General features: G+C 40.5%; 1 protein-coding gene across 1 annotated transcript in view; it reads right to left on the bottom strand.

Moving 5' to 3' along the window:
• LAMA4 (laminin subunit alpha 4) overlaps positions 1-27,512 on the bottom strand; it is a 109,103-nt gene that overhangs the window by 33,694 nt on the left and 47,897 nt on the right. The window contains exons 6-18 of the mRNA XM_082481814.1: positions 24,648-24,743; positions 23,192-23,343; positions 22,939-23,049; positions 19,517-19,628; positions 16,072-16,239; positions 15,125-15,318; positions 13,104-13,220; positions 11,374-11,522; positions 8,890-9,031; positions 7,713-7,809; positions 6,807-6,923; positions 5,597-5,782; positions 410-549 (exon numbers count right to left, since the gene is read on the bottom strand). Of these exons, the coding sequence (XP_082337940.1) occupies positions 410-549; positions 5,597-5,782; positions 6,807-6,923; positions 7,713-7,809; positions 8,890-9,031; positions 11,374-11,522; positions 13,104-13,220; positions 15,125-15,318; positions 16,072-16,239; positions 19,517-19,628; positions 22,939-23,049; positions 23,192-23,343; positions 24,648-24,743 (1,781 nt within the window). The remainder of the gene's footprint in view (positions 1-409; positions 550-5,596; positions 5,783-6,806; positions 6,924-7,712; positions 7,810-8,889; positions 9,032-11,373; positions 11,523-13,103; positions 13,221-15,124; positions 15,319-16,071; positions 16,240-19,516; positions 19,629-22,938; positions 23,050-23,191; positions 23,344-24,647; positions 24,744-27,512) is intronic.

The raw sequence follows: 27,512 nt of genomic DNA, 5'->3' as shown, positions 1-27,512 counted from the left end.
AATTAATTCAAAAGAAAAAAAAAGAAATACTGTAATCTCAGAAAAGTTTGCATTAAATTGCCGTAATTACTACTGCTTGTAACTAATGTTGCCAGCTGAGTAATGACCTGTTAGTTTTAGCTTTAAATGGTTTTGTTATTGTGGCCATCTTTAACGCTGTGCCAATTACTTAATTAAGGTTGCTACTGCAGCAGCAGTAGCCTACCATGAATACCATAGTAATGTTAATTGCTTGCAAATAGCAACTGTAAAGATTTTAATGACTTCCCTGGTACTTTGTTTATCCAGTTGTTGGGAAGTGATAATGTCAAGGTTTGGGCTTCTAACATAGCCCAAGAAAGCGGAGTTCCTAGTAAGATGCATTTGATTATTAGCACTAGTAACCGAAAGTCCCATCCAAAAGTTTTACCTTGCTTGCTACACTCCTGGTCTGAGCAATTAACTCTCTGATCCGCTGAATGTTGGAAGAAATATTGTTTGCTGGTGCCTTCTGTTCTACCCTGCGCAGTTTGTCCCGGAGATGAGGGAAGACTTCGGTAAGTTTCTTCACTGCAGTTAGAAAAGAAGTGACAGCTTGGTTTTTTCCTCTTTGTAACACTGGTTTTGCACCAGGAAAATTCCTCCTTACCCTCTTAGGTTAACTCACCTATCTCTTTCTGCTTTAAGAGCAAGTCCTAACTGTGATGTGTGAGAGGCACTGATTTCAGAAAGGGCAGTGATTTATCGTAATCTAGTATTGCAAAAGTTTTTGGAAAGAAATTTGCACAAAGGAGACTGCTTTTTCACATGGGAGTCCTAGGTTCTACCATGGTGTTGTACCTTTGTAACACTTTTCTCAAGGAGCTTTGTTAATCAGTTTAACCTTTTCATCAAATAAATGTTAAATCCAATTTTACAGATATGGCAACTGGAGCAGAAGGATTTTTTGCTAAGCATCTCGCTGGATATCTGTGGCTGACCTGGGAACTGCATCTGGGAACTATGGTTCATGAACTCTTCAAATCCATTTGAGGGGAGATGAATAGATTGTTTCTCTCAGCTGTGCATCTCTCCCAAAGGCTATCACCCATATAGCAGCAACAGCTGCACAGGTGATGTGGCTGTGCGGGGCTCACAGCCCACTCTGCTAACAGCAACACTGCTGCTTTCAGGCTGTGATAGCACGCCTGTACTGTCCACTGGTGGAAGGCCTCAGCTGACGATACGTGTCGCTACCTGCCCCAGCCTTTGTGAGTGGTAACCTCTTCAGCTTTCCTGCCTACATCTGCCAGGGGTCATGAGTCAGAGTCCCGGACCTTTGGTCTTTCACTCCCTTGTCTTCTGGTATATGTGCAAGTAGGGTTGTTATCGAAGGGAAATACAGGTGCTTTGTTGTATTCAAAGGGAGAGAAGTCCTTTCCCAGAAAGGTAAGCAGACAGAAAAATTACCAAGAAAGAAAAATAACTACCCCTAATTTTAATCCAATTTCATCACGTCAGATTCCAGTGACATGCTGCCCTTTGAAGGATATTTACACATCATATCATTTTTCATCTTTAATTAGATTTAGGTACAACGAGCTGAGTATAAAGACATGCGATTTTAGCCACAAGCCACAGGCATATAAGAAAGATGAAGTATTCATGGTTAATTTTTAATGACATGGATTCACTATAAAGGTTAAGACCAGATTTGTAGGGTTTGCAGTTATATTTTAGGGGTTGTCAACTTGCGTCTCCCTGCTCTTGTGTTCTTCCCCTCATATTTTTACTCTTGTCTGAGAAGACAGCAGAAAGACAGGCAGAGGAGCTAATCCTCAGGTGTACTGAGACTGTATAGAAGGAAAGAAGGAAGAGTAGTCTACAATCCCTTTTTTCGTGCTTCCAGTCCTGTGTTGACTAAAGACTGAAGCAGCTCTCAGCCTCGTTCAGAGCAACCCAGAGTATGAGAAGATCCCATGGAGTCCTACAAGTCCCGCTTCTCTTTGGATAGAGTGAAAAGCTGTATTTGCCACAGTCCTGCCCTCTCCCTGCTGGGCTCTTTTCACTTGTGCGGACTTTCCAAGCCCAGTGTAGGAGTGGGCCATATAAAGCTTTAGACTCTCCACTCATTCCCATTAAGTCCTGAAAGAACTTATCTGCTGGGGGTCAGTAATCAGATATTCTATATAAAGCTTACTGTACATTAAAATGCCATTATTTTAGCAAATCCTTAAAGAACTACAATGAATTCTGGGTAACATTAATTCCACAATGAATTAAAATTTCCACTTAAAAATTAACTAGTATAATAATCAACTTACAGAACTTTTTCTCTGCCTTTTGAAATGAATGTTCCATTGCATTGGAAAAAAGCCCATATTATTCTTAAAGTAAAAAAATTTCAAGCTCATAAAATGATTTAGAAAATTTCAACCACATTTTTTTTTAAATAATCAGCAACTGAATTGGAATTGTGTTTGATCTGATATCTTGAAAAACTGTCTTTTCATCTGTTTGAAATTTAAGGTATTAAACTTGAAACAAAACTATAACACGAAAACACAAAACTAACATCTATTAGTGCTGGTACTATTATAAAATCTCACTATAAATCTCTTCCTCTTGTCCTTTATAATGTCGTTCTTCAACACAGAAGAATATTGATTTTTTTATTTTAGTCTTTGGGGTGATGGTGAGAGTAAAAAGGAAAACTAGTCTTACCCGATGATAAAATAAAAATAAAAAATAATACAAAGGAAACTATCAAGGAGGAAATACCTTAACTATAACCTTCTAGACACTTTCTGCTTTCCTGTTTTCCTTCTCAAACTATCCTTCATCCTCTCTGCTGTAGTCCACCGGTGCCTTGCACAATGGCAACATGGAGAGTTCTTGGACATACTGCCCAGCCAAGACACGCTCTCACCCTTCCAAAAATCAAGTGCAAGCTTTATTCAAAGGTAATCCAGACATGCCAGCTTAGAAAGGCTTCAGCTACCGTGGTAGTGTTACTGGCAACAGATTATTGGGTGTTTTGGTGTTTCAGGCACCTGTCTAAACATTTTTTGTGACTTTATTTTGGACTTTGGTGGACATTCCTCCTACCACGTCAACCGCTCCTGGCAACATACACAGCTGATCTGAGAACACTCCACCATGCCTCGGCATGTCTAACATCTGTCTTCCCAGGCTAGGAATCACAGTCACGTCTGACTGGATCACTACCTGTGCCAGCTTCCTTCGTAGCACTGATCTGTCTTCTCAGCTATTTCCACCTGATCTTTCTGGCAAAAAAAATCATTGTGCCTTAAAACAAACAAGCAAAAAATGCCTTCAGACCAAAAATGCCATGGAAAAGCTGCCTCTACAAATGTAGTAGGGCACACATTGCTGTAGTTTGCCTATTAGCATTATTTTGTGGCCAGCAGACCCTCCAAGCACTCTGATATGATCACAATACTTTCAAGGTGACTCCCTACCTGCAAACCCAATATCACAGAGAAGACATTTTTGCCAGACACCTCAGATGGGAGCTGAGCTGTTCTTTACAACTCATGGTGCATGTACCATGCATGCCTTTTTGGGAACGTAACCAGCTAGGAGAGCTGGTCCATCTTAGGTATATCCACTCTTATGGAGCCTCTCAAATGCTACTGGAAATATTTCTTCCAGTATCATAGCTAGCATGAGCATATATCTTGAATCCTGAATGTCTGCTGACATTTTGAGTGTGAAGAGTCAAATGCAGTTTGTGTTACTGCTCTATCTACTATGCTGGCACTGGTAAATGTTAAATGTAAATCAAGTGTAAAGGTGAATAAACCCCAAAACCTTCATCCTTGGATGTATTTGAAAGCCGTCTAGATATGGTGCTCAGAAACATGGTTTAGTAGTGGGCCTGGTAGAGTTAGATAACAGTTGGACTTGGTGATTTTAAATGCCTTTTCCAGCCGTTACTGATTCTATGATTCTGTGATTCTATACGTAAGCTATAGCAGACTGTTTCTCTTTTTCTGCATACCATTCCCTCCCTGGATGCCAATCATATCCACATTTACATTAGCTTAAATAGGAGTTGGAGCCCATAGCCCACGGCCTAAACTGCGCTCTGTAGCGATCAAAAACGTTTTAGAGCAATGCAATACATCTACTCTTATGTAAACTACCCCCTTGTGGAGCTCTGTGCAGTGACTAGCAGTGAGCCCACTCATTCCCGGGGGAGTGGCTCAGTGTTTCCTTTGGATGAGAAGCTCAGAGAAACGTGAGCTGCCTCCAGTTCTGGAGCCAGAAGTTGGGATATTGCATAGTACTGAATTTCTTCTTGCGGAGGGAACCACTTTTATACCAGTCCTTGGGAGCACTCACTTAACCAAAAATATTAGTGTGAGGGTCTTATCCATCACTGAATTCTGGAAATAACATGACCCTTGGGATTCCCCGGTCTAGAGGGAAGAGTGTGGCTTTGGGGCGCTGGAAGCAATGTTTGGTTTGGTACTCATAACACCATTTGCAGTAAAATGACAAGTTGCAAAGCCTCTGACAGAAGGAGAAGGGATTTGGGGCAGTAGATCTGAGATTCAGACTTTCTGGAAATAGAGTCAATGGAGTTATGGACCTTCTCTGAGGCACTTTCAGGAGGCAAAACATCACTGAACAGTGCTGCAGGTGATTGTACATCTCATCAAACGTATGCAGGAAAATTCTTGTTCTGGATTTCCAGCTTCCCTAGCCATGAATAACTTGGGATTAGTGAGCCTCCTGAGCAGAGCCAGGAATACATTGAGCAATAAGTAGTGGTGCTTGTCAGCAATTTTTTATTTCTAATATTTTCATTTCTAGGTTCATTCTTTTCTTTCCTAATTGTTCTTTTCCTTCTTTCACCAGTTGCCTCATTTCAGCTTCGCTCTCCCTGCCTCTTTTTGCACTCTTTCCTATCATCTTCATTTCAATTTTGTAGCCTCCTCAGTTTTTCCTCTATTTACCTTAAATTTTTCATAACAAATCTTTCAATTTTTACTCTGCTCTTCCTCCTCCCCCTGATAATAAAAGTGGAATTAATGTGATGTTCACAAGCTTTTCCAGCAATCACACTGCTTAAATATTATATTTCCTTCCTAATCCTCTTTGCCTCCTTTGTTTAGACTGCAAACTCATCAAGTCAGGGACCGTTTCTCCTCCATGTTTGTACTACTGAGGACAAAAGGGCCCTGTTTTCAAATGCCTCCCAATGTTAAAAAAAATAAGTGCCAATCACAATAGCAAGAAGTATTTAACCAAGCTGTCTGCTGTTCAGTGTGACCTTGCTACTCTGATAAAAATGACTTAGAAGCCAATAAGATTTCAGCCCATAAGTGTCTAAGTAATTTTTGGAAATGCCCAAGTATCCAAAATTTTTGAAGTATAGTCAAGTCTCTAGACAACTGCTATTTTTTTAAATGTTTGCATGGAGGTAAGATGCTAGAATCACAGAATCACAGAATCACAGAATTTTCAGAGTTGGAAGGGACCTCTAGAGATCATCTAAGATTGGATTATATGCAATGGATAATCAATGTGAACAATTCATACAACACGATGTTGCGATGATTCCCTGACCTTTTAATGCTAAGGAATGGGAAAATTCAGGTCACCATACCTGCATCCCCAGCTGAATGCACAACACTGTTGTATGCCGCTGAACTGTGCTGGAAGTCTTGCATGTTTTGGGACCACAACCTTACGTTCTCATGCATGGGGGCTGTAGCCTCCTTTACTGTCATGGTATCACTTACGGCCTCTGCAGTGTTCAGTTTAGCTTGCTCCAAACGCTCTCTGGCCTCCACTACAAAATAAATAGGGGATGAGAAGAGAGAAACTCTTTCAAAGATTCAAGTGAACTATAACCAGTACTTAGAAAGTGGTGAGGCTAAGGGGATTTTGCCTTCTGCAGACTGGGGACCCAACCTTGGTTGGTTGGTTTTCTCTTTATTTCTACAGGGAATATTTAAAGCTTCCTGGGACTGGTCTACAGTTATATTAATTCTTAAAATTTAACAAATTCTCATTTCCATTCTAGATTTTTAGAAATTTTCAATGTCCTTGGATTTTGATGAGTGCTATATAGCCAAGGAGGTTGGAACAGAGATGAAAAAGTACACTGTTTTTCACCAAGTTTTTAAAAGAAAATGCATGTATTTGTTGAATATTTTTCATTAATGTTATTTTTTCAAGACATTGAAGTGGGTTTGTTTTCTCATACCTGGCAATTTGGGGGTTTTATTTTTGGAGTTGCCAACTACTGTATTTGTAAAACCCGAGGCATTTTGCATACAAATATGTCTTGGCAGGAAAACCCAGCCATTTTTAGGTGAAGTTAATGAATAAATCTTGACCATATCGTCTTTGAACACCTTCAGATATACTTGCTGAATGCTCTATGATGTCTCTTTTCTGAAAAACTAAGGTGAGGTTTTATCAATCGAGACTGCCAATAATTACCTCCCAAATATTCTACTTGCCAGGTATGATGTATATGTCAATTAGAATTTGACTATCAATATAATAAATCCACAGACTTGTAGATTCTCCAGGCCCTGAAAAGATCAAGAGTAACATGGGAGAGGACGATTGTAGTAATGAGTATCAAGAAGGATGTTAATAATTTGAGATGGTAAAACACATAATTTCATTATGAATATGATAAAGATGGATGTTTGCTATGTAGGTATTGTAGTTTCAGTCAAATTCCTTTAGGTCTCCGTGGGGCTGAAATCTTAATACCAACTTTACAGTCTATATGCAAAGATAAAATATGCTCTTAGATGTGCGAAGATAAAGCATCACGAACATAAAGTTCCTCTTACAACCTGGCTCTGCTGATTGCATTTTTGTGATGGCTCTCATCAGTTGGCTTCGCAGAGCATTCATTCTAGCAAGAGTGCCGTTAACGTGCCGGCTAGTGTCTGCAGTGGTTAAATCATTACCTGTGGGGAGAAAATAAGAGGCATAGTTCAGTGGCATCAAAGTGGCATTTAAAAAGGTAAATTTTATTCTGTGGAGGTATGATATTAAGCACGTAATACACCATAGGCAGCATAATATGGCCTCTTTTAGTATAGGGCATACTAGCACTCTTGACTTCACGTAATCTAAAGGAAAAAGCAACCTTGCAGCTCCCAGCCATTATTTGCTTCCCACAGGGTGTCTCACAAGAATCTGGAGACCCGTATCTCAGTCAGGGCTACCTCTCTTTGCTTTACCAGAACTACTGAGAATAGCTGCAACAAGTATAAAGGAAAAGTTTTAAGGAACTCAAAAGGTCCTGAAAAAATGAAGAGATCATTTCTGTAATTTTAGAACTTTCATTTGTTTTCAGTGAAAAAAGGCCCAAATCCTTTAACATTTATTATTATCCTTCACTGGTGAAATCTAGCTTTCTGAATGCTTAAACTGTTGTGAATTGATTTCTGTTGAACTACTTGATTGAGTGTATTTACCTGTGAACAACTCTTTGCAGGATCACATATTTAAACAGTGGTTGTATCTGAAATGGTCCTATTGTGAATGAAACAAACTTTCAGCATCTGGCAGGATGACAATACATGAACTACTCAAACTGTGCCTGTGGCCATTTCAAGTACTTTGTGTGGTAACTTCAATCAATACACCATTCTGTTACAGCAGCAGTTCTACCTCAGTGATGCGCTTTTGAAATGTATTGTAACGTACATGCTTATAAACTGACTGGGAAAATAGAAAGGATGTATATTTACTGTCAGCTGCTGTCCGTTGTAACTCCAAGGCTCGGTTGAGCAGTTCTTCGCTTTTACCTTTATGGTAAATGATCTGAGTATCAATTCCAACTGCAGCCTACAGGTATGTTCCAAAAAAGAAAGTAAAAATAATGCTTGTCAAATGTTCCCCTTTATTGTGTTTAATTGTGGACAAGATATTAATTCATATAAATGTAACTGCAAAGTCACTGCAGTTTCGTTTGCTCTGTTAACATTTAAGATTGACAGTTGGATTGGAAAAAAAAAGGCTGAAAAGCAAAATTTTCTGTAGATCACAATTAAAGTGTAGAGTAATGTATTTCTTTCCAGGCAACAACACTGAACAACAAGGGTGCAGAAAGTACAAAAGTCCCCTTAATTTATCCGCTCCTGTGTGGTCAATGTGATACTCATGCTACACGTTAGTTTGCCATTGTGACTGTTTGTTTCTACTGTCACCTCAGACGGGTGATGAACGCTTGCACTGCATGGGGACCTGCCTTGCAGTCCCCAGTAGCCTGCTGGAAGCGGAGGGCTGGGCTCGAAATCCCACAGCTCTCTGGGGTTCGCGCCCCTAACCTAATCCTCTTGCTATCTCACTAACAAATAGCTGTTAAGTAGCATGTATATAGGGTGGAATCTACATACATACAAAAATGCAATATAAATAAAATATTGTAGAACAGCAAGGCCAAAGACAAAATGAGCGTCCTCACCCCCTGTGCTGAGCGTGTGAGTGGGCTGTTTGCCCCATTTTAACTGGACTTTCTGTGAGAAACAGTGATGCTTCTGTTAGACGTCTTGACCACCTTTCCCGCCACAGGATGCTGGGTGGAGCAGGAGGACTCGGGCCCTGAATGCCAGCTCAGGTTCCTACAGGGTCAGGGAGTTGTCTGGACTTTCACGGAAATGCCTCGATTTGAGTGACAACACAGAACAGCATCACCCTATACTCAGGGACAGAAGAACCTGTTGAGTCTTTTTGAATACCAGGGGACTTCGGGCTGGCAGATTTAATTCAGGAAATAGTAGATGAAGCAAAATGTGCCATGAGAAGTTCAATGCTGACAGTTAAGATAAATTTTGGTTGTTTGTTTTTTTTTTTTTCTTTATAGTTAGTTGTCTGAGGTCCCCGAAGCATTGCAAAGTAAAAGCTGATATTATGAAAAATACTTACATCATTGACCCGGTTTGTTGCGTTCAGTGCCAGCAATGCAGCTTTATTAGCTTCTTTGATATAACCGGCAATGTTTTCATACACATTTGAAGCATTTATTGCCCTTTGTACCAAACCATTTGTATCAACACCGTACAAATTCCTGTTAAAAAGAGAGTAAAAGAAACCAAAGTGAATCAAAGTAGTTTCAAAATGAATGATTTTCTTAACATTCTGTGAATTCTGACTTCATAATCACACACATAAATATACTTGGCCTAAGCAGTAGTCGCTTCATTGTGTATCACCATTGATCTCAATCTGAAGTGGGTGAAAACCATGTGGATAGAAGGTACTTCCCACTGGTTTAACTCTGGGAATTTTGCCCTTAACGTCTATGTGAGCAGCAACAAGTGACTACTGAGCTTTTGTCGTTTGTTTGTTTGTTTGTTTGTTTGTTTTAATCTAGATTAGATATTCCATAAATTAACAGAATAACGGATCTATCAGTTGTCCTTCTTTAGGGGTAACTCCTGGCCACAAATGGAAAGACCAGTGTGTGCCAGTCATCAGGATAACTGTATCACTGGGCTGTTTGTATTTTCCAAAAGTAGGTGGGGAAAAGGGGAGGATCAGATGAAGAACTGCCCATGGTCACGAAACTTTGCAAAAAGTTAGATTTAAAACCCACAGGACAGCTTTGCTGGCATGGTAGAGCTTGATTTGCATATTAGGTGATAACTGGTCTTCGGGGGAAATTCCAAACAGCAGTTGGTTCAGGGCTCAACCTTCAGCTGTTAGCAACTTTGAATAAATATTATTTTTTAATATTTTTGTGATAAACAGGTTTCAGAATAGATGTTAGATATAGATGATGTATATGCATTTACATGTGTGTGTATTAACTTCAAAGTGTTTGCTCACTAAGGGATTATTAAGTTTCCAGATTCAGGGTTGTTGCAGGAATTTCCTGATATATTCCCCTAAGACAAAAGAAGAAACTTTACCAAATAAAAGCCTAACAGGCTTATAAAGCAAAGCCATAAAAACAACATGATTTGAAGACAGGCTAAATGTTTTAAAGGATTAAAGTTTCACTGCAGGACAATCTTCTCAACAAATAAGAGAATCAGCACATTTCCATCTGGATATTTTGTAATTATTTCTGTTTAGTTTCTGTTAAATTCCTAATGTGTTGGACTTGGTAGTAATTTTGGTAAGGGATGAAGGCTGGCCATATGGGGTATTTTCTTTCAAGTGATTCTGCTGCCCCCAGTTAGCTGGTCTCAGACTGAACATATTGTTTGTGTTTTGGGCTGTCTGTAGTTTGTGTGGCATTATAGAACATTATAGAGTTTTAGATGTCAGCTTTAGACAATTGTATAACAGAAAACCATCTGTTATTTTTTCTCTATTTTAATCTCCTATCTGGGGCATACTACGAAACAACTGGTATTTAGATAATCAATTTGAAGAGTAGTTTTAAGTTTATCTTCCTAACGCATGTGTCCATGATGTTGGTTAAGGTAGAATTTGGTGAAATATTTTATTCAAAAATTCATTTGCAGCAGGGATTTTTCCATGGGTAGTCCCAATTGCAGATAAAGTCATATTTCAAATCTGTCTAGAGGTGATTTTTTAGTAAACTGGCGGAAAGTTGATGCATCTAGTATCTTTCAGCAAAATAGGAAGTCTTACAGTAAGTTTTTGGTGTTACAGTGGGCCAGTTTCACTGGGACACAACCTATTGAGTAGCAGAACTACTCCATCTGTAAACCAAAAAAATCAAAAATTATGCCAAACACCACTTTGTGGACAAAATGCTGAACATTTTTAATGTGAATGAACTTATTGACATGAGCTGTTTGTGCAAACCCCGTTTAATCTGCCTGTATTATTTTACTTTTCAGTAATCTACCTTTCCTATTCTCTTGCTATGGGAAGAGAAGAACGTGCCAAATTAGTAAAGGGAGACTGTCATACAAGATATATGTTTATTCTTTGGAAAGATTAATAAATTTTCCTTAGCTCAGCTTCAGTCTTTTTTCAGTGGTGCCCAGGGATAGGACAAGAGGTAACGGGCACAAACTTGAACATAGGAAGTTCCATCTTAACATGAGGAGGAACTTCTTTACTTTGAGGGTGGCAGAGCACTGGAACAGGCTGCCCAGAGAGGTGGTGGAGTCTCCCACTCTGGAGACATTCAAAACCTGCCTGGCCGCCGTCCTGTGCAACCTGCCGTAGGTGACCCTGCTCTGGCGGGGGGGTTGGACTAGATGGTCTCCAGAGGTCCCTTCCAACCCTGACCATTCTGTGATTCTGTGATTCAGCTGTTCCCCCTGGACTGCGACAGGTCTTTCCACACATGACTTTGCAGTGATTTGTTTAGTGCCTATTTACAGACAGCACATTTAGTGTCACTGTGTTTCTGCTTGTCTTTTAGTTCATTCAGCTGTTCAATCAGTAGCACTTGTAGGAAAAGAGTCTGCTGAAGTTAAATTTTACCGGTCCAGCTCATCAGCAAGTCTTCTTAGGTTGTGTGCATGATGCATAGCCTTTTCTACCAAATCATCATCAAACAGAGACAGATTGGCTAGTTTTTCTTGCAATTCCTTTTTTGCTCCATCTATTTCTGCGTAGAACCCTGACACATTCTGAACAAAATATGGAAGGAAGAAAAGATGAAAATTGTAAAAAATCAAGTCTGTATTTTGATTATTATGTTTTATTTTGCCCTTTATATTATTATGATGTTCTTTTCTGTTCTATTTGGTTTCTGTTCTGTTTTTAACAGACAAAAAAGAGGAAATATCTAAAAGAGTCCATCCATGAATGTCAGCATGGCAAGACAAATGCAGGAAGATAAAAATCAACCAAAATTCCAGGAATCCCTTAGAAAGATATTAGAGTGATATGTATAAAATACAAAGGAAAGACAGTTGAGAAATGTCTTACTATCTTTTATGTTTACTCCTGTTTTGGCCCGGGCCAGCTGCCCGTCTCCCAAACCTGCCTCCTTGGGGAGTAGCACGGGGCAGTGCTTGTGCCCTGGGGACAATTTGGCATTTGCTGGAGGGGGGCAGAGAGTTTAGTTGTACAGCTGTGAGCTGTGCCACGTTTTAGAAAATGGGCCCTGGCCCCTTTCTGCTTCCTTGCACTGAGACATCCGTCATGCTAAGACATCTTGGGTTAGCCTAGTTTGTAAATCAGTCTGCCTAAATACTACCTATATGTGTGTATAGGCAAAGCGAAGTGCTATCCCTTTGCCTTAGCCATACTTCTTCCTTATGTGAAATAGTTGTGGGGAAGACCAAACGGGCCTGCATTCACCTCCTCTCCAATGCACAAGCTTGCTGATATGTTTGAGGATCATAAATGTGGCCTCAAAATACGCGAAAAAAAGATGAAAAGGAGGGAGAGAAAAAAGATGAATGAGTGAAGCATGAAAATAGTTATTGCTGATACGGATGGAAGATGTATGATGTTTGCATACTACGTCCTTCCCTGTAGTGTGAATGTCCCCTATGTGTAAACTTATCCACTGGAGTGGGGGACCCGAAGTGATAAAGTGCAGCAATTTGTTTTGTACAAAATACAGGAGGAAAAAAAAATCATACTGCTTGATCACCTAGGGATGGTTATAAAGCAAGCTGTCTTCTTTCTCTTTTCTCACATTACTATTTCAAAGAAAAATTAATGACTTTTGACATTTGCTTTTGTGTGAAAAAAAGAAGTGGGCAACTATGACCAAAAGGAATGATTGTGGAGAATTTTCATTTGTCTTAAATTATCTCAAAGTTTTAAAATAAAACATGAACCCCTCTCCACACACACTCTCACAGCGGCTGTTTTTAACATCAATATCTGGGATCTTCAGCTTTCTCCTATGCTCACTTGCAGGCACAAGAAAAGGAATTTAGCATATAGTGCAGTCTTACCAGAGCACCTTTTGGCAGCTACTTGTAAAGAAATGATTGAGAACGCTACAGCAAAATCCTTCATTCAGCTCTGCCTACAGTAAGGTGTCCTTATAATATAGTTATTTTTCTAAGGCAGTAAAATGTAATTACAGAGCTTTTCATCCAGGAAGATTTATGCTTTTTTGAGGGAATATTCATCAGTATTTCACTGAAGCATGAAATATATAAGGAGAGCTTTTTAGTTAGTGGTCTAAACACATGACTTAAAAGTTCAAAAAATCGGGTTATATTTAAAAAAGCCACGGAGGCACCTACCTTTATTACCTCACTTAACTCAGAGTTGACCTTTTGTGGTCCTGCCAAAATAGTTGTGGCATTTAACAGAATGCCGTTCACTTCATCTATTTGCTCTTTTATCTTCTCATGTTGTTTCTACAAAAAATAAAATAAAATTAAATCACACCCAAACCCATATGTGCATTGCTAAAATACAGTGTTACCATTTTCTTTACATTTATTAAAGTTAATTCAACAGATAGATAAAGTGATGAGCTAAATACACTTTAGACAAATTTGAAGTCTTAGTTTTTCCCAGACATCTCGAATAGCTGAATATTATAATATGACTCTGCATTTTCTTGTCTTTGTGAAAGAAATGTTGGATTTTTTACATTTATTATTTTCACTTTATATTACAGCATGAGCAGTTATTGCATTGAAGCATTATTCATTGCACTGCCAAGAGAGACAAATTAAACATGGATTTTTCATAGTGGTCTGGAGACTAGTTTTTTTCTGGAGGTTTTTTTAAAATCTACGGTAGAGAGATCTCTTTTCCTTGTCAATAGTGAAGCTAATGTGAACAATCTCTTTTGTACAGCATCTGCCTTCATTGTGAACAATAATGAAGATCCAACTGGTTAAAAACAGTGAACAATTGCGACTACACACTTCAGGCTTTGCTTCGTAAATGTGAGCTTGGCACTGCGGTTATGAAACAATGGAACAACAATAAGAGGCTTTGTACATAAGGATCCCAGGCTGCTTGTTGAAGAATTCACGGGAACAGCACGCCTGATTTCTCTATTGAATTATTAGACCTTCCACGTCGGCATGAACTCCTAGCACTGCAAATTTCAAGAACTCAAAACTCAGCCACCGATGCTATGAAACCCAAAGTTTGGCCGGAATTTGCAAGATCGTTCTTCAAGTCACAAAATTGCTCCCTAAACCCATCTCCTCCAGAATCCAATTTCAGCCATTGAAATGAAAACAGTTTGCTTCAAATGGTTCCAAATTGTTCTCTTTGTCATTTTATTCCTTGCTGAAAAAATAAACGAAGAGGAAAGTTTTAGGTGGGACGTTCTGGTTTTGTGTCCCTAAAGGAAACTAAAGAAAACAGCAAAAGAGTCACAAAGCTGCTGGAAAGAGAAAATATAGTCTTTTTGTATGGCTGATGGTTTGGGTACTTTTCTGGGATAAGATAAGATTTCCTCATCAGTCAGATGGGATTTGAACCTAATACCACCACTTACAGTCAAACATGCCCCCCTTCCATGCTGCAGGGGACAGGTCTCCTCTGAGCTCTCCTCTGGAGTGATCATTTTGTTCAAAATACTGAAACTATTCATTTGAATAAGGGAAAACTGCTGTAGCCTTATAGCTAGGCTGTTCACCCAGCAAGTAGGAAACCCAGTTTCAAGGTATCTGCTGTGGAGCAGTCAAAGAATGGATTTGTGCTTGAAGATGCAAGGACAATCATCTACTCTTCCCGAAAAAATGGGGATGCATTTTGTTTAAGGAGGACCAAAGAGAAATTTTGGATGAGACAGTATGAATGCACTCAGCCCAGGGCACGAATGCAGAGCAGAGTCTTTATAAATTGTTTTGATAGAATAAAATTACTTTTGTGAGCATGAAGTCCTTCCATATTATAAATCGGTACATAATAGATGAAACGATCCCACCACAGTATTTATAGCAGCCGTGCTACATGGAATTTTAAGCTTCTTGGGTTTTGTTGTAATACGTCTTCCTAGTTTAGGCATCAGTATCGTTGTCTTTGGCCTGCTGAGACATGCCGTGCCAAAACTTTTCATTTATTGTCACTCCATCAACAAATAATAGTACCTCCATCAACAAATAATAGTACCTTGCACTTCCACAACTTGCTTCTTAGAACTGCAGAGTCAAACTCATCCTGCTGAGTGGTCCAAGAAATTCTTTTTTTGGTGTGGTGATTCCTCAATCTAAATTGTTTGCAATCTACTATTTTAAGCACCAGCAGAGGTGGAGTATTCACAGACAACAGTTATGATAAATATACTGGATGGTACCTCACGCCGTTGAAGACTGGCTGTGTTTTCCTTATTCATATCCTCTGTTTGTATAACATAGTCAAGTGCCTGGTCTAGTGCCTCCTCCAGGTCTGACAGCTTGATGTCCTGTTCGCTGAGCTGCTCCAGCACATCAGACATTAGAGATCTGGTGTCATTGTACCTCTCATGAAACTCTTCAACTTGCTGTAGCACTGGGAAAAAAATCAGAGGCCACTGATTAATCCAAAGCTTGGATTTCTGACAAAACTTACCTATGCAACAATTTCTGTTGGTGTTACTCAGGGGACAGTAAAACACATTTGTTAAAAGCTCACTTGAGAGGTCTTAAACCTGGATTTTAACCTTCCCTCCTCTTTTGAATAGGAAAGATATTTTAGTATCTCATTTTAATCTCATTAATCCCCCCTCTCAAGTAGCTTTTCCTAAAAGAAACTGGGTTTGGCTTTCCTTGCTCTTCATTTGTTTTTCCTTGCCACAGCTAACCGGGCTGTTCTGCAGAAGACAGTCCTTATTGTCCTGGGGCTCTGACGCATGGTCACCGAGCTGTGAGAATTAGGCTCCCACTCTTTCCCAAACAGTTTTCCTCTCTCTGCTGGAGTTTACTCTCCCCATGGCAGAGCTGGCAGTGGGTGGAAGGAAGACGTTCACACGAGCAATTCCAGCCCTGGCATGAACCTTCCTAAGCAGTTATCGCTGAGGTGCTGCGGTGCACCAGCACACACGCACACACATGGATTTTTCTGCTCATTCTACCACAGGGGCAGCAAGCGCCAGCCGAGGCTTGGGGCAGGAATTTGGAAGCAGCAGCATCTTCGGCACACCGGTCGGTGCTTGCCAAGCACCTGCTGGTCCTCCCCCAGCTCCCCCAGTACATCCGGAGCTGCCCGGCCCGTGCCAGCTGTGCATCAACATGTGGGCAAACGGAAAACGGACTTAAAACTCACACTCCTCCACTGCATTTTCCTCCTCATCTGCAAGTTGCCTCTGGTTAGTGAAAGGCTTACGGCGTTTGATCTCCTCCAGCATCTCCTCAGCCACGCTCAGCTTCTGGGCAATTTCTTCAGGGCTCAGCTCTTGTTGAATTGCATAGTATTTCATCTTGCTGCTGATTTCTGTGGGAAAAGGGAACAGATGGTCAATCCAGCATGACTACAGAGAAGTAAATACTGTGGAGTGATTTTACTTTTGTGAATCCAGATCATGCTGATGGCAAAAGAAAGTTTTAATTATCTTCCAACTCTATAGTAGATAATTATTATGTTTAATCCAATCTTAAAATTAAACCAGTAAATAAATCACACTTTCTGGCAGATGTGGGGGTCTCATCAGAAGAGGATGACATTAAGCAGGCGTGACTTGTGTGCTTTATTTGGCTTGGCAGTTCTTATGGGCTGGGATCATCATTTTATTCTGAGTTCTGTGGCATGTAGCAGGCCGGGGCTTTCATCCAGGACTGTGGTTTTTAAGTGCTGCTGCAAAAATGTTATGTTTATTAAATAACAACAACGGCAAGGAGACTGAAGTAACCTCTTTTTCCATCTGGAGAAGTTTGAGGCACCCTAAAGAGATAACATATGGCTTCTGGCCTGATACTGCCTAGCTGGTTTGGAGATGGATACTATTTCAAGGTTTTGATCTCAGTTCAAAAAACGCTGTTGGATTCCTACAGCTGAAATTGAGTTTACCCATCCCCAGTGTAGGCATTACAAAGTTTACCCACTTCTGACTCCCTGGCCTCGAACACCAGTCGCCTCCTCTTTTATGCCCTATGATGTGAGTAGCTTTGGCTTTCGTTCATCACTACTTTTGTGGATAACCAGAACTGGCAAAGCCAGCACTATGCATCTGTAAGATTTTTATGAAAAATTGATGTGTAATTGTAGCACAACTGATTCTTTGACAGAGCGTCTTTGTATGCAGTTTGTGCTGGCTCCTGAGCTCGTTAGTGAAGCTTTAAAAGCTCATACTGAGCTGTAACTGATCACCACCAGTGGCTCCATGGATTTCGTTTTCCTTCTCATGCTGGCACACGCATGTGTGTGTGTGCATACATACACCTTCCCTTCAGTAAAGAGTGGCTTGCTTTCTACTGGTTTGATGCCTCTGTAGAAGAATAGTTTTGAGCATGGTGGAAATAATTTTCACCTACTTGTCTCCAACTGCTTTTTGCGTGAAAAAGCACTCTATTTTAATTCACAGCCGTGGGTGTTGGTTCTTGGTGGGTAGCTCAACCTGAATGTATGCCAAACATGTCTGCCTTCTGTTGTTGTGCCCCAAACCAACTCATGATAAAAAAGGATGCTCCACAGAGGTCAACCGGTTATTGTTGGTGACTTAAAATGAGGCTCATGCTGACACTTTTGCTCAATAATTGTAGAAATAAAATGTGACGGATGGCCAAAGAGTCAAAGGTGATTTAGCATCACAGGTGTAAGAAGGTAGTACAAATGTAACATCTTGTGAGCCTGGTCTCAGCCTACCTTTCTTGTGTGATGGGATGTGTGAACTATGTTTGTCGAAATAAAATAATGGTTGAAGGACGCATGGAGACAAGGATAAGCAGGGGCAACAGTTGATATGTAACCTCTCTTCCTCACACAAGCTGCCACAGAGCTTGCAGTAATTGCTCTAAGACAGAAGTACTCAGGTCTGTTAATCAAGTATTTTCATTGAAAAAGGGCTGTTTAACCGTAGCTGCCAGTCAGCCTTTCTCTTTTGGTGCTATTTACAGCTTTTGTACACTGTTGGCTTTACCAAAGACTGGGAGAAATCAGTGTGCTCTATGGCAGGCTGGAGGCTTTCAGGGTGCAGGTGTGCAGGGGACAGGGATGCTTCTGAGTACATTCACTTGGGGTTTTATTGCTTTCTGTAGGTCTCAAAGAAGCAGCTGCAATTGGTTTAATCTCAGTTTTATATATCAGCATGATAATGATATGTCATAGATATTCCAGATGAAGATTATCACCTCTGACTAGGAAACCTTTTTTAAGTGCAGTTGTGCTTGAGAAGGTGTTCACTGTTGTCATTTATCCTTTGATATATAGGACAGTAAAAAGATGCAAGAAGTTTTGCAGGCTCTAAATAAAAAAAGTCTTCATCTGGGAAGGTGTAAAATACGTACATTTACAGTCAGAAGAGAAGTTATGTTTTGAAATTTATGCTAGTTCTAGAGATGCTTTTATTGCTCTAGTATGTTGGCCAAGGATGGACTTTATAAGTTTTACTTGCATCCCCTCATATTATATGGACAGATGAGCAGGACACCGAGACAATAGGTGACAGTTTGTCCCAACATTTTAACATGAAAAAGCTCTTGGTTTCACTCTTTCCTAATTTTGGGAGATCTTCATCGTCATGTTTACCTCTCCTACTGTGAAACAGCATCACTATAACCATTTTTGATGGTCTGCACTAGCCACACGGTTTACAATTCTGCCTTTCACTTTTACTACAGGCAGCGCTTTCTTTGTGGAAAAATAAGGTGATGAGGATGCAGTTTTCCAATTCTACTTCTGTATTTCAGGAAAAAAAAAAAAGAACAAGAGGACAACAGCTAGTCTGTAATGCTCTGTGGATGTGTCTGGACCCCAACTCAATTGGAAATTCTGGTCAGATGAACCAGTGTGCAGCTTGAAAAGAAAATCACCACCGCCTCCCACACTGAGCTTGGGGAAACAGTAAGTTCACCAAATTATTTACTGTTCGGCGTCCTTTTCTTTTTATACGCATCTGCATGAAGTTACATGAACCAGCACAATCCCACCCAGCAACAGTTTGCTAAAAAGCAAAAACTGTATTTAAAGTAACACTCACTGGTGCGACCACCAGAGTTAGTCAGACCTAACTGACTGCCACGGGTTCAAAGGGTAAAGAACAATTTAAAAAAAAAAACTGTCTAGGTATTCATATGGCCTCTGTTACTTATCAGCAGGGTGAGAGAAGTGCACTTACATGGGTCCGCTGACAAGTAAGACAGAGCACTCTCATCGCCCACCCCGTGCCTGTGTTTGTGGCTTCATCCAGCCCCAATCTGATACTGGCTCCTTTTTTTACAAGTGTATATAAATACTTTGAGCAGCTATTCAAACAAAAGGGCTACAGGCTGAATTAGCTTGAAGTATTTCATGTAAACCTATTGAGTATTATTTTGCTCTGTCAAAGAGAGAAAAAAGAAAGAGAAGCTCTTGTTCCGGGTGTCAGATCAAGTCAGCCCACGGTGTCAGTTGGCTTTTAAGAGGGACCAAGTTTTTGTCATGGCATTGCAGGCTGCAGAGGCCTTACGTACAGGTTGCTTTGCGAGAGCGGCCAGGTGCTATGACATTTTTTTTTTCTGGAGGTTTCATTAATACATGCTTGACACTGAGCTGAACCAGAAAGAAATCTATTTACCTTGAATGTTATCCCTCATATTACTGAGCTGCTGCACAAGCTGAGTGGCACGGTTGTTGGTCTCCATGGTTTCCTTCTGTATCAGTAGGCCTCTGCTGGATGCTTCATTTCCCTATGAATAAACCATGTGAGCTAGACATTAGATTTCTTTTCAGATCCATATGCATGTGTGAGGATGAGCAGTGTAAACATGCATTTTGCTTTCTCCTGATGAGCATGCGAAAGTCCATTTATCGTATAAAGTGATATTTACAGAGGTGTTTGAAGTGAAGAGCTGTCTTGTCGGTATTTTCAGAATTGCAGAGTGAGAGATTAAAATCTGTCCCATATTTATCCATCATTTGCTGCAATCAAATCGCCATAAATTATGTACAGTTGTAAAACTCCCATCTGCTGAGTCTCCTAGGCATTCAGCAGGGCTGGCTCATTTTGCTGGGTGAGGCGTTTTCTGAGCAAGCATTTAAACTGAAGAATAAGGTGTCAAGCTCGCCACCATTTTTAGATCAGTGTCTCCCTCCAGTGAGGACCCCAGCTCTGCAACTTGTTAAAATTAAGAGAAAGCACAAGGATTCAAAACACTCTGAGGATCATGGCCACTCTCCTACGCTATATTACACTGGAGGCTTTACTCTGGGTTGTGTTCCATTACATGTAAGGGAAACGAAGAGTTACCATGTCATAGTTCTCATCTTTCTGAGAAGGTCGCTGACTTTGGGAGTCCTTAGATTTAATTTTCACTGGTGTTTCTCAGGAAAGAGGGAAAAAATATGACTGCTGTGCCATCGATGTTTCCTGGACCCTGTGTGTGTGTGTGTGGGGGGGGGGGGCGCCACACTCTTGCCAGTGGGACGGTGTTTGACTCACGGGCACCCCGTTGGGGCTGCAGCAGCAAAAAAAATCCCGCCGTAAAAATTAGTTTCTGGGTTTGGGGTGCCGGGAGATATTTGGCTGTTGGTGTGCCCGCTTCATACTTGCTTAATGCCGCAGGAGCGGCGGAGGGCTGTGCTGTCCCCCTCCAGCCCCGCGGGCTCAGCCCCGGGCAGCGGCCGAGACCCCCAAAAAGCGGGTTTCACTCGGGGTTTGCAGAGGCACCAGGTGGCGCTTGAAGGCCGGGCTGCCGCAACGGGGGGGGGGGGGGGCACCGGAACAGAAGAAATAGGAGGGTTTGTAGAAAGGTTTTAATTTCATTTCTGTTTACTTGTGGGTTTTTTTTTTTTAGCCTTTGAAGGGAAAGAACTATGTTTTTTATTCGTATTCCTTCATCAGGGTTTCTTGTGGATGCTCTCTTGCTCAGCATCGCGGCTTTGGGCTTATTTTAAGCAACCTGTCACTGTTTTTGTACAGGCTCGCCTTTCCATAATACTCTTTCCTTGCCAGATTTTTCTTTAACTATAGAACATATGAGGAATTGCTGAGGCAGGTTTGCTGACTGCTGTGAGATTGATGGGAAACACAGCAGCATGAGTGAGGGGTGCTCTTAGGGACCCTCAAATTCATGAAGCTCATCCCAAAATTTGCTAAGAGCCCAGGCAGGAAAGGCGCTCGGCTCCCCTAAGTCTCTGCCAGACATTCAGGATTGAGTTACGTGCTGTTTTACTCTAAGCTCATCCCAAACAGCCTGAGGGAGTTACAGGTCACATTTATTCTTCTCGCGTAGCAGGAGGGTTTGCCTACAGTTGGCGCATTCATCCTGCTTTTGGGGTTTAGATCAGAATCTGCAGCAACGCCTTGGCCGTGGGGACATGCACGTGAAATGCTCTGAATGGAAGATGCAGCACATCTCTGCAAAACCCGCTCAAGACCCTAGTGCCCGTTTTCCATAAAAGTGCCTTGAAAAAGAGAAAAGTTCAATATATTCAGAGTTACTGCTGTGGTCTTCCTTCCACTGTGAGAGTCCAGGGCCATTATTTCCCTGCCTTTACAAGCAATCAGGGACAGTCAAACTGAGGAATGAGCTAAGAAATCCCCAGGTAGTACTAAAGATGACAAAAATGTTATTATCCAAATTCACTAAATATTCCTAGAAAACCTAATGCCTTAATCATCCTGCCTACCAACTCCATAGAAGGACTCTAAGGCATGTGAGCCCTGCTGGATTTTCACACAGGCATAGTCTGTAATTCTGCAGTGCCCTTTCTGCTAAGTAAGTGCTGATTAAAAAGACATAAATCCAAATTTTCTCTTCCACCTCTCTATACACTCCTTTCTCCTCTTCCTTTGCGGGTTTTTTCTCCTACTTGCTCCTGTATTTGAGTTTTAGTCTAAGGTATAATTTTAATTTGTCTCGTGAAGGAATTGGTAAGTGAATATAAGGTCTGTCATCTTGCAATAAGCATGAAATATACTCTAGTCCTACTAAAGCTGTGGTTATCTCTGAGGATAACATAGAGTGATGTATCTCACTAATATATATACACATAGCTTAGCAACAGAAAGATGTTTAATAATACCTCTTTAAATTAGAGGAGAAGCCATTATGAACCCTATTTCTTCTCTTAACGTATAACATAACGGTATTCTTCTAGGGTGCAATGAAAGTATTACATGAGCTGAGAGCAGAGAACCTTAATTTTATAGTCTGGCAATTGAATGGATGAAACATTTATGATTGCAATTGTGTTAAAACATATCTTGAGGGCTGATCAGTCTCCCATTTCAGTGGGTACGTGAAAAACCTTTTAAACTGGCAATTTTGTAATGTATTTTGAAGTGTCGAATCGGGGCTAATTTAATTTTATGAGAACACACATGTAAAATAGATATAGTATAAGTACTCCCAAAGTAAGTCTAAATTAGTTTAGTGTTGGTTACTTTGCTTCATTAGAAATCAAAATATGAAATAGGAAGGCAGTGTGTCTGTCTCAGATCAAACATGTTGTGTAGGGGGGGGTAGGTGGGAACTCAGATCCTGAGGGGAGGTTTTTTGTGATCGGTGACAAACCTCCAACCACGTTCAACAGACTTTGGCCCTACATCCTTCCTTTTCTGGGAAGAAGACTTGATAGGTCTTTTATGCTTTTAATTCAGAGCTAAGTAAAGTAGGTAGTTTAGAAATAGAAAATAGAAATAGACAGTCCTCCCAACTATCTTTCAGGGCACTCCCACTCTTGTTTGGTGAGCCTAGAGGTTCAGACTAGATGTCAGGAAACATTTCTTTACTGAGACGGTGGTCAAACACTGAAATGGGCTTCATGGAGGGCTGGTTGATGACCAATGTCTGTCAGTGCTTAAGAGGCATTTGGACAATGCCCTAAATAATATGCTTTAACTTTTGGCCAGCCCTGAAGTGGTCAGGCGGTTGGATTAGATGATCATTGTAGGTCCCTTCCAACTGGAACTATTCTATACTAACCTCTTACGCTGGCATGCAAATATGACAAACCGCAAACCCTCAGAGCTCTGACAGGGGGCTATAAACAAACCTGTTCATCAAGTGTTGCTGCCTCTCTCAGGAAATCATTCATTTCGTCTGCAGCGTCATCAACCTGGATGGTCCAACGCTCAGCATGGTTCTTTTTTTGGGACATTGCTTCCTGTGGAGGGGGGGGGGGAAGTCAGTACATCTGAAAACTATTTATTTCTCTAGTGACGACAGGGATTGAAATTTCAAAGAATGGAGTGGAAATTCATAGATTAAAGTTACATTGAAAAATAAAATGTCATCAATGTTTGTACCTGGAGATGGGTGGTAGTGAGGTTCAGGTCATTCAGGCGCTTTTGAGCTGCAACACCTGTAGAAATGCTCACTAAAGTTGATTTGCTTTCATCAATAGCCAGAACTGCTAATCGGATGTCATCTGTCAAATCCCAAATACATTTATCGCAGCCTGATAAGAAAATAAAGAGTGTCGTTTTTCTTTAGTGTTTGTGTCATTTAACAGCAAATATCTTAAATTCATGTTATAGTGCTCTTTCCCCATGGTGTTCCCTCTCTTTGTCATTGATAGATCCTGATGGATACCCATTTTTCTTTCACTTTCATCCACCCACTTCCAAGGTCCCACAGTATAGTCATGATGCTTCCAGCTGAGCAGCGCCAGATGGGACTGCTCGGAGAGGCTGCCACAGCGTTATCAGTAGGGATAGAGAGACGAGGTATTTCCTGGCTATTCTCTAGAGGCTCTGCATGTTTGTGGCCTGAGGAACAACAGATGAGGGCCAAAAAAACCAACTTCATTTTGTCAGAACCCAAAACTCTGTACAGAAAATTTGGTAGTATAAGTAATGATGTCCAGCAGATGGGCTCTTGGCTGCCTGTTTGATTAGGAATGCAACTTCTAGAAACACAGCTATAACACGTCTGGAATACGCTTGTGCAGAACTATATCCTTGTCCCTGCTGAGTGCTTGCAATACCACCTTGTTTTTAGTGACATAGATGCTACCGCTAAATGCAAGAGACAGATGAATGTGAAACACAGATTCCTACAGAAACTTTTGCTTGGGGTTGTACCGTTTGAATTCTTGATGGCAGCAGCTCCCAAATGCTTTTCTTCTGACTGCACTTCCAGGCACACGACCCCTGTTATTGGGAGTCAGCTTAGGAACCCATGTGCGCTACATGGTCTGCATTATACCACAGGCATAATTATACTAGCATTTAAAAAAATGTCAGTGGTTACAATGTAGTGCTTCTGGAAATTCCCCAGGCTTCCTATCATTAGAATAGGGAAGATGATAGTGGAAAAGCAACTGACTGATGGATATATGTCAGTGTCAAGAGCAACAGTTTTTATTAGATGTACAGGTAGAAACCCAGAAATTATATGCAAGATGGCACAGATAAAGTTGTGATGGCAGTTTTTAGGGCCAGAATGTTATTTTGCAGGCACTGTGTCTCAAAAGTCTACAGAAGTGGCTTTGGTGATACTTCCCTACTGCTGTGCAGTTTGTACCTGAACATTCTGTCTGTATCAGAGTTGGACTTACGCATGTAGTCAGTCAAGCAAGTGAAAACATGTTACAATACTCAGTCAGTGGGGCATTTTGCATATTGACATGTTTAAGTGTCTTATGGGACCCAGGTCAAAGTGCTGAGCCCAGTGGAGAACCAAGCTCTTAAGTTAGGATTTGTAAGCATCTAAATACAAGAGCAATATTAGTTTTTGGTATTCTCATGATAATCTTCTTACTGATGGTTGGGCAGTCTGTGCCAGTAGAAATTTCAGGACTGTCTGCGAGGCATTCTCCAGTCCGGCTGTCACACATTCTCCCTCCACAGTTACATTCTGAGGAAAAAAGAAAGGATTTTTGAAAGAAGAACCTTCAAAATGTACAACTCACCTTTCCCCTCCCAAGACTAGTGAAATGATTGTATGTAGGATTGTGCGTGGATAATCGAACCAACATCAAGGACCTCTTGGACAGATTTTTCCTTTAGTATGTAGAAAAAGGTGGTTTTTGCACTGTGGTCAAATTGGACCAGATGAAATATAAGGTGGGAAACAGAACCAGAAAACCTCTGATGAAATGACTTGTTCAAGGCTTCCCAGATAGTCACAAGCAGAAGAAGCAAGGCCAGCTTGTTGCTGGCAACAAGTTGCCCAGCTGGGCCATTGTGCATCGTTGTCTAGAGAGGGTGACGTTTAGGAGATGGGCTAAGAAAAGCAATACAACTGAAGTTAATTATTAGTTACAAATCTCTCCAGAGCCCTGTGGAATTTATCAATGCTGTGTCGGGCTGCTACTAAATAAGCTTTCCAGCTATCAGGGATTGATAGTGGACTCCAATTCCATCATCAGCTTGAGCATATCAAAAAGTAAATATCTCCTACCGCTTACAATGAAGAATAAATGAGGTTTTACATTTTTTTGAACTTGAGTAAGCTACATTTTTATTGCCAGCACAAGTGGCTTTTTAAAAATCATAATTTTTAGACTCAAGCATCTCTTTCAAAGTTTAATTGGCCTTTAAAAATATATTATTTTAAAGATTAAAATATTATTGGAACACTTTGATAGAATAATAAAAACAAGCAAAACAAAAGAACAGTAGCGACTTATCTGGAACTCGTTTTGTTCTTGTGATTCATGGTTTCAGAAAAATCTCATACAACAAAATTGTTTACTGCTCTTTTATTGCAGCCCATTCATTGTTCTTTATGAATTATCCTTGTATTTACATTCCACATTTGAGGAATTATCAGGGAAAATGTGTAATACAGCTTCAGAGTCAACACGAGGCACTAACATTGGAATAATTCTGCGTAAGTGAACCAATGTTAGAAGAACTACTCAATTTTTGTAGTAATGTAAGAACAGAGTGTGGTTACAAATTTTGTGGGGCAACCAATATTTTGACCTCACCACAATCTGTATGAACTGGGTGTCTCCCAGCTTTTGGCACTGCAATTTTTTTTTTTTAATGTATTGTTTCTTTTGTTAAGAAGTGAAATAAAAGTTTCAGTTGAAAGCAGACATTTCTCTTTACCTATATCACAGGATCTAGGATATCCCCACATGCCAAGATTACAGCTACAAGATTAAAATTTGGATGAGATTGGTGCTCAAGAAAATAAAATTGCGTCTTCTTATTTAAATGGATAACTCTTAATTCACTACACAGATGCTTATAGTAAATTAATTTCAAAAGCAATCCTGACAATTTTTCATCTACTTGTTTAGGAGGTACCACATTTTTAGTAGGGAATTAAGACTTTCATTGCTACTGTGGCTTACTGGTGGAGAATTTACCTTTATTTCTGAGGGACATTTGTGGAAAGCTTTGAAGTATGGCTAAAGGACATGTGGCTTAAAAAAAGTTATTGAAAAGAAGCTGAAAACTACTGCTGACAGCTACACAGATTTTGCCTTTTGCTCAAAATAAAAAAAAAGATTCTCTTAGCTGGATAGAGCTTTTTGCTCATTTAGTTCTCTGGCATTTTTTTGTTCTATATACCCTTTGAGGTGCTCTGTGGTAACCTTGTACATAGACTCTTGTTTCTTACACTGGTTTCTGTTCTGCATATTTGTATTTTTAAGAAAGTATTTGTCTTATTTCAGAGCCAACATTTGTCTAAATAGGTGTTCCTAATTGCTCCAAAATGCCAAACAAAGTATAAGCTTGCCTTGTAAACTACCTGAATAGTTTGGAAATCATGGATGTATGGAGTGGCGCACACAATCTACGCACCACTGTCAAGCACACCATATTGTGGTGTTCAGCAGAAGTGAAGATGAAATGAGAAGCGTGTAATTCTCTGAAACATAATACTTCAAAATCAGGATTTTCTAGAGTCAATGACAAGATTAAATTCAATCCTAAATAGAGGAAAGCTGTACCTCTCCCAACATATTCAAGTGTCCAGGCACTTGGTTTTAGAATTAAGAGCATTACCAAGCTGATTTATAGTCTGCATGAAAAACCTGTATAGAGAAGTCCCGTGCACCATGAAATCCCACTTAAACTGTACCTCAGAAACGTAAATAATACCGAGGCATTCTGCCCGTGATTCCTGCAATTACTTAAGGGTGCAAACCACAACCATACTGAGGTGATGAAAGTTTGACTTAGCTTCACTTTAGAAATTCTATGTTCAGAGATGCTGTCCAAAATTGTCTTGCTTAATCTGCTTAGACACTCGGAATGCCCTGTAATCCTCAGACTTTTGGCAAAGTTACTCTTAGCTGTTTGAAGCTCTGCTTCCACACCTGGCCAGGGCACGACTGCTGCAGTTTGCTGAGTTGTGCTGGGTTCATTTCTCCTGCCTCACGGCATTCAGGAGCCACAAACTAGATCCTGTCATTACTTACGGGACAACTGCAGAAAGAACTCTGGTGAACTGAATTAGGCAGCGAAGTGCCTAAACAAGGTTTGCTATCGGAACCTCAAAACCACAGAGATGCTGAATTTCAGGCATGCCTTGGGTGCCTAAATCCCGGCAGGAGGTGAGTTTTGGGGCATGCTGTTCCCTACAGCCGCTGTCTTTTTTGGCTCATTTGGATACCTGGGATTGGCTTTTGGGATTACTGTGTGTGAGCACCATCTATCCCTGTAC

This window comes from Vanellus vanellus, assembly GCF_965231255.1.
Source record: "Vanellus vanellus genome assembly, chromosome: 3".
NCBI lineage: Eukaryota > Metazoa > Chordata > Aves > Charadriiformes > Charadriidae > Vanellus > Vanellus vanellus.
Note: the sequence above shows the minus strand (reverse complement) of the source record. Positions and strands in the feature narration are given on the sequence as shown.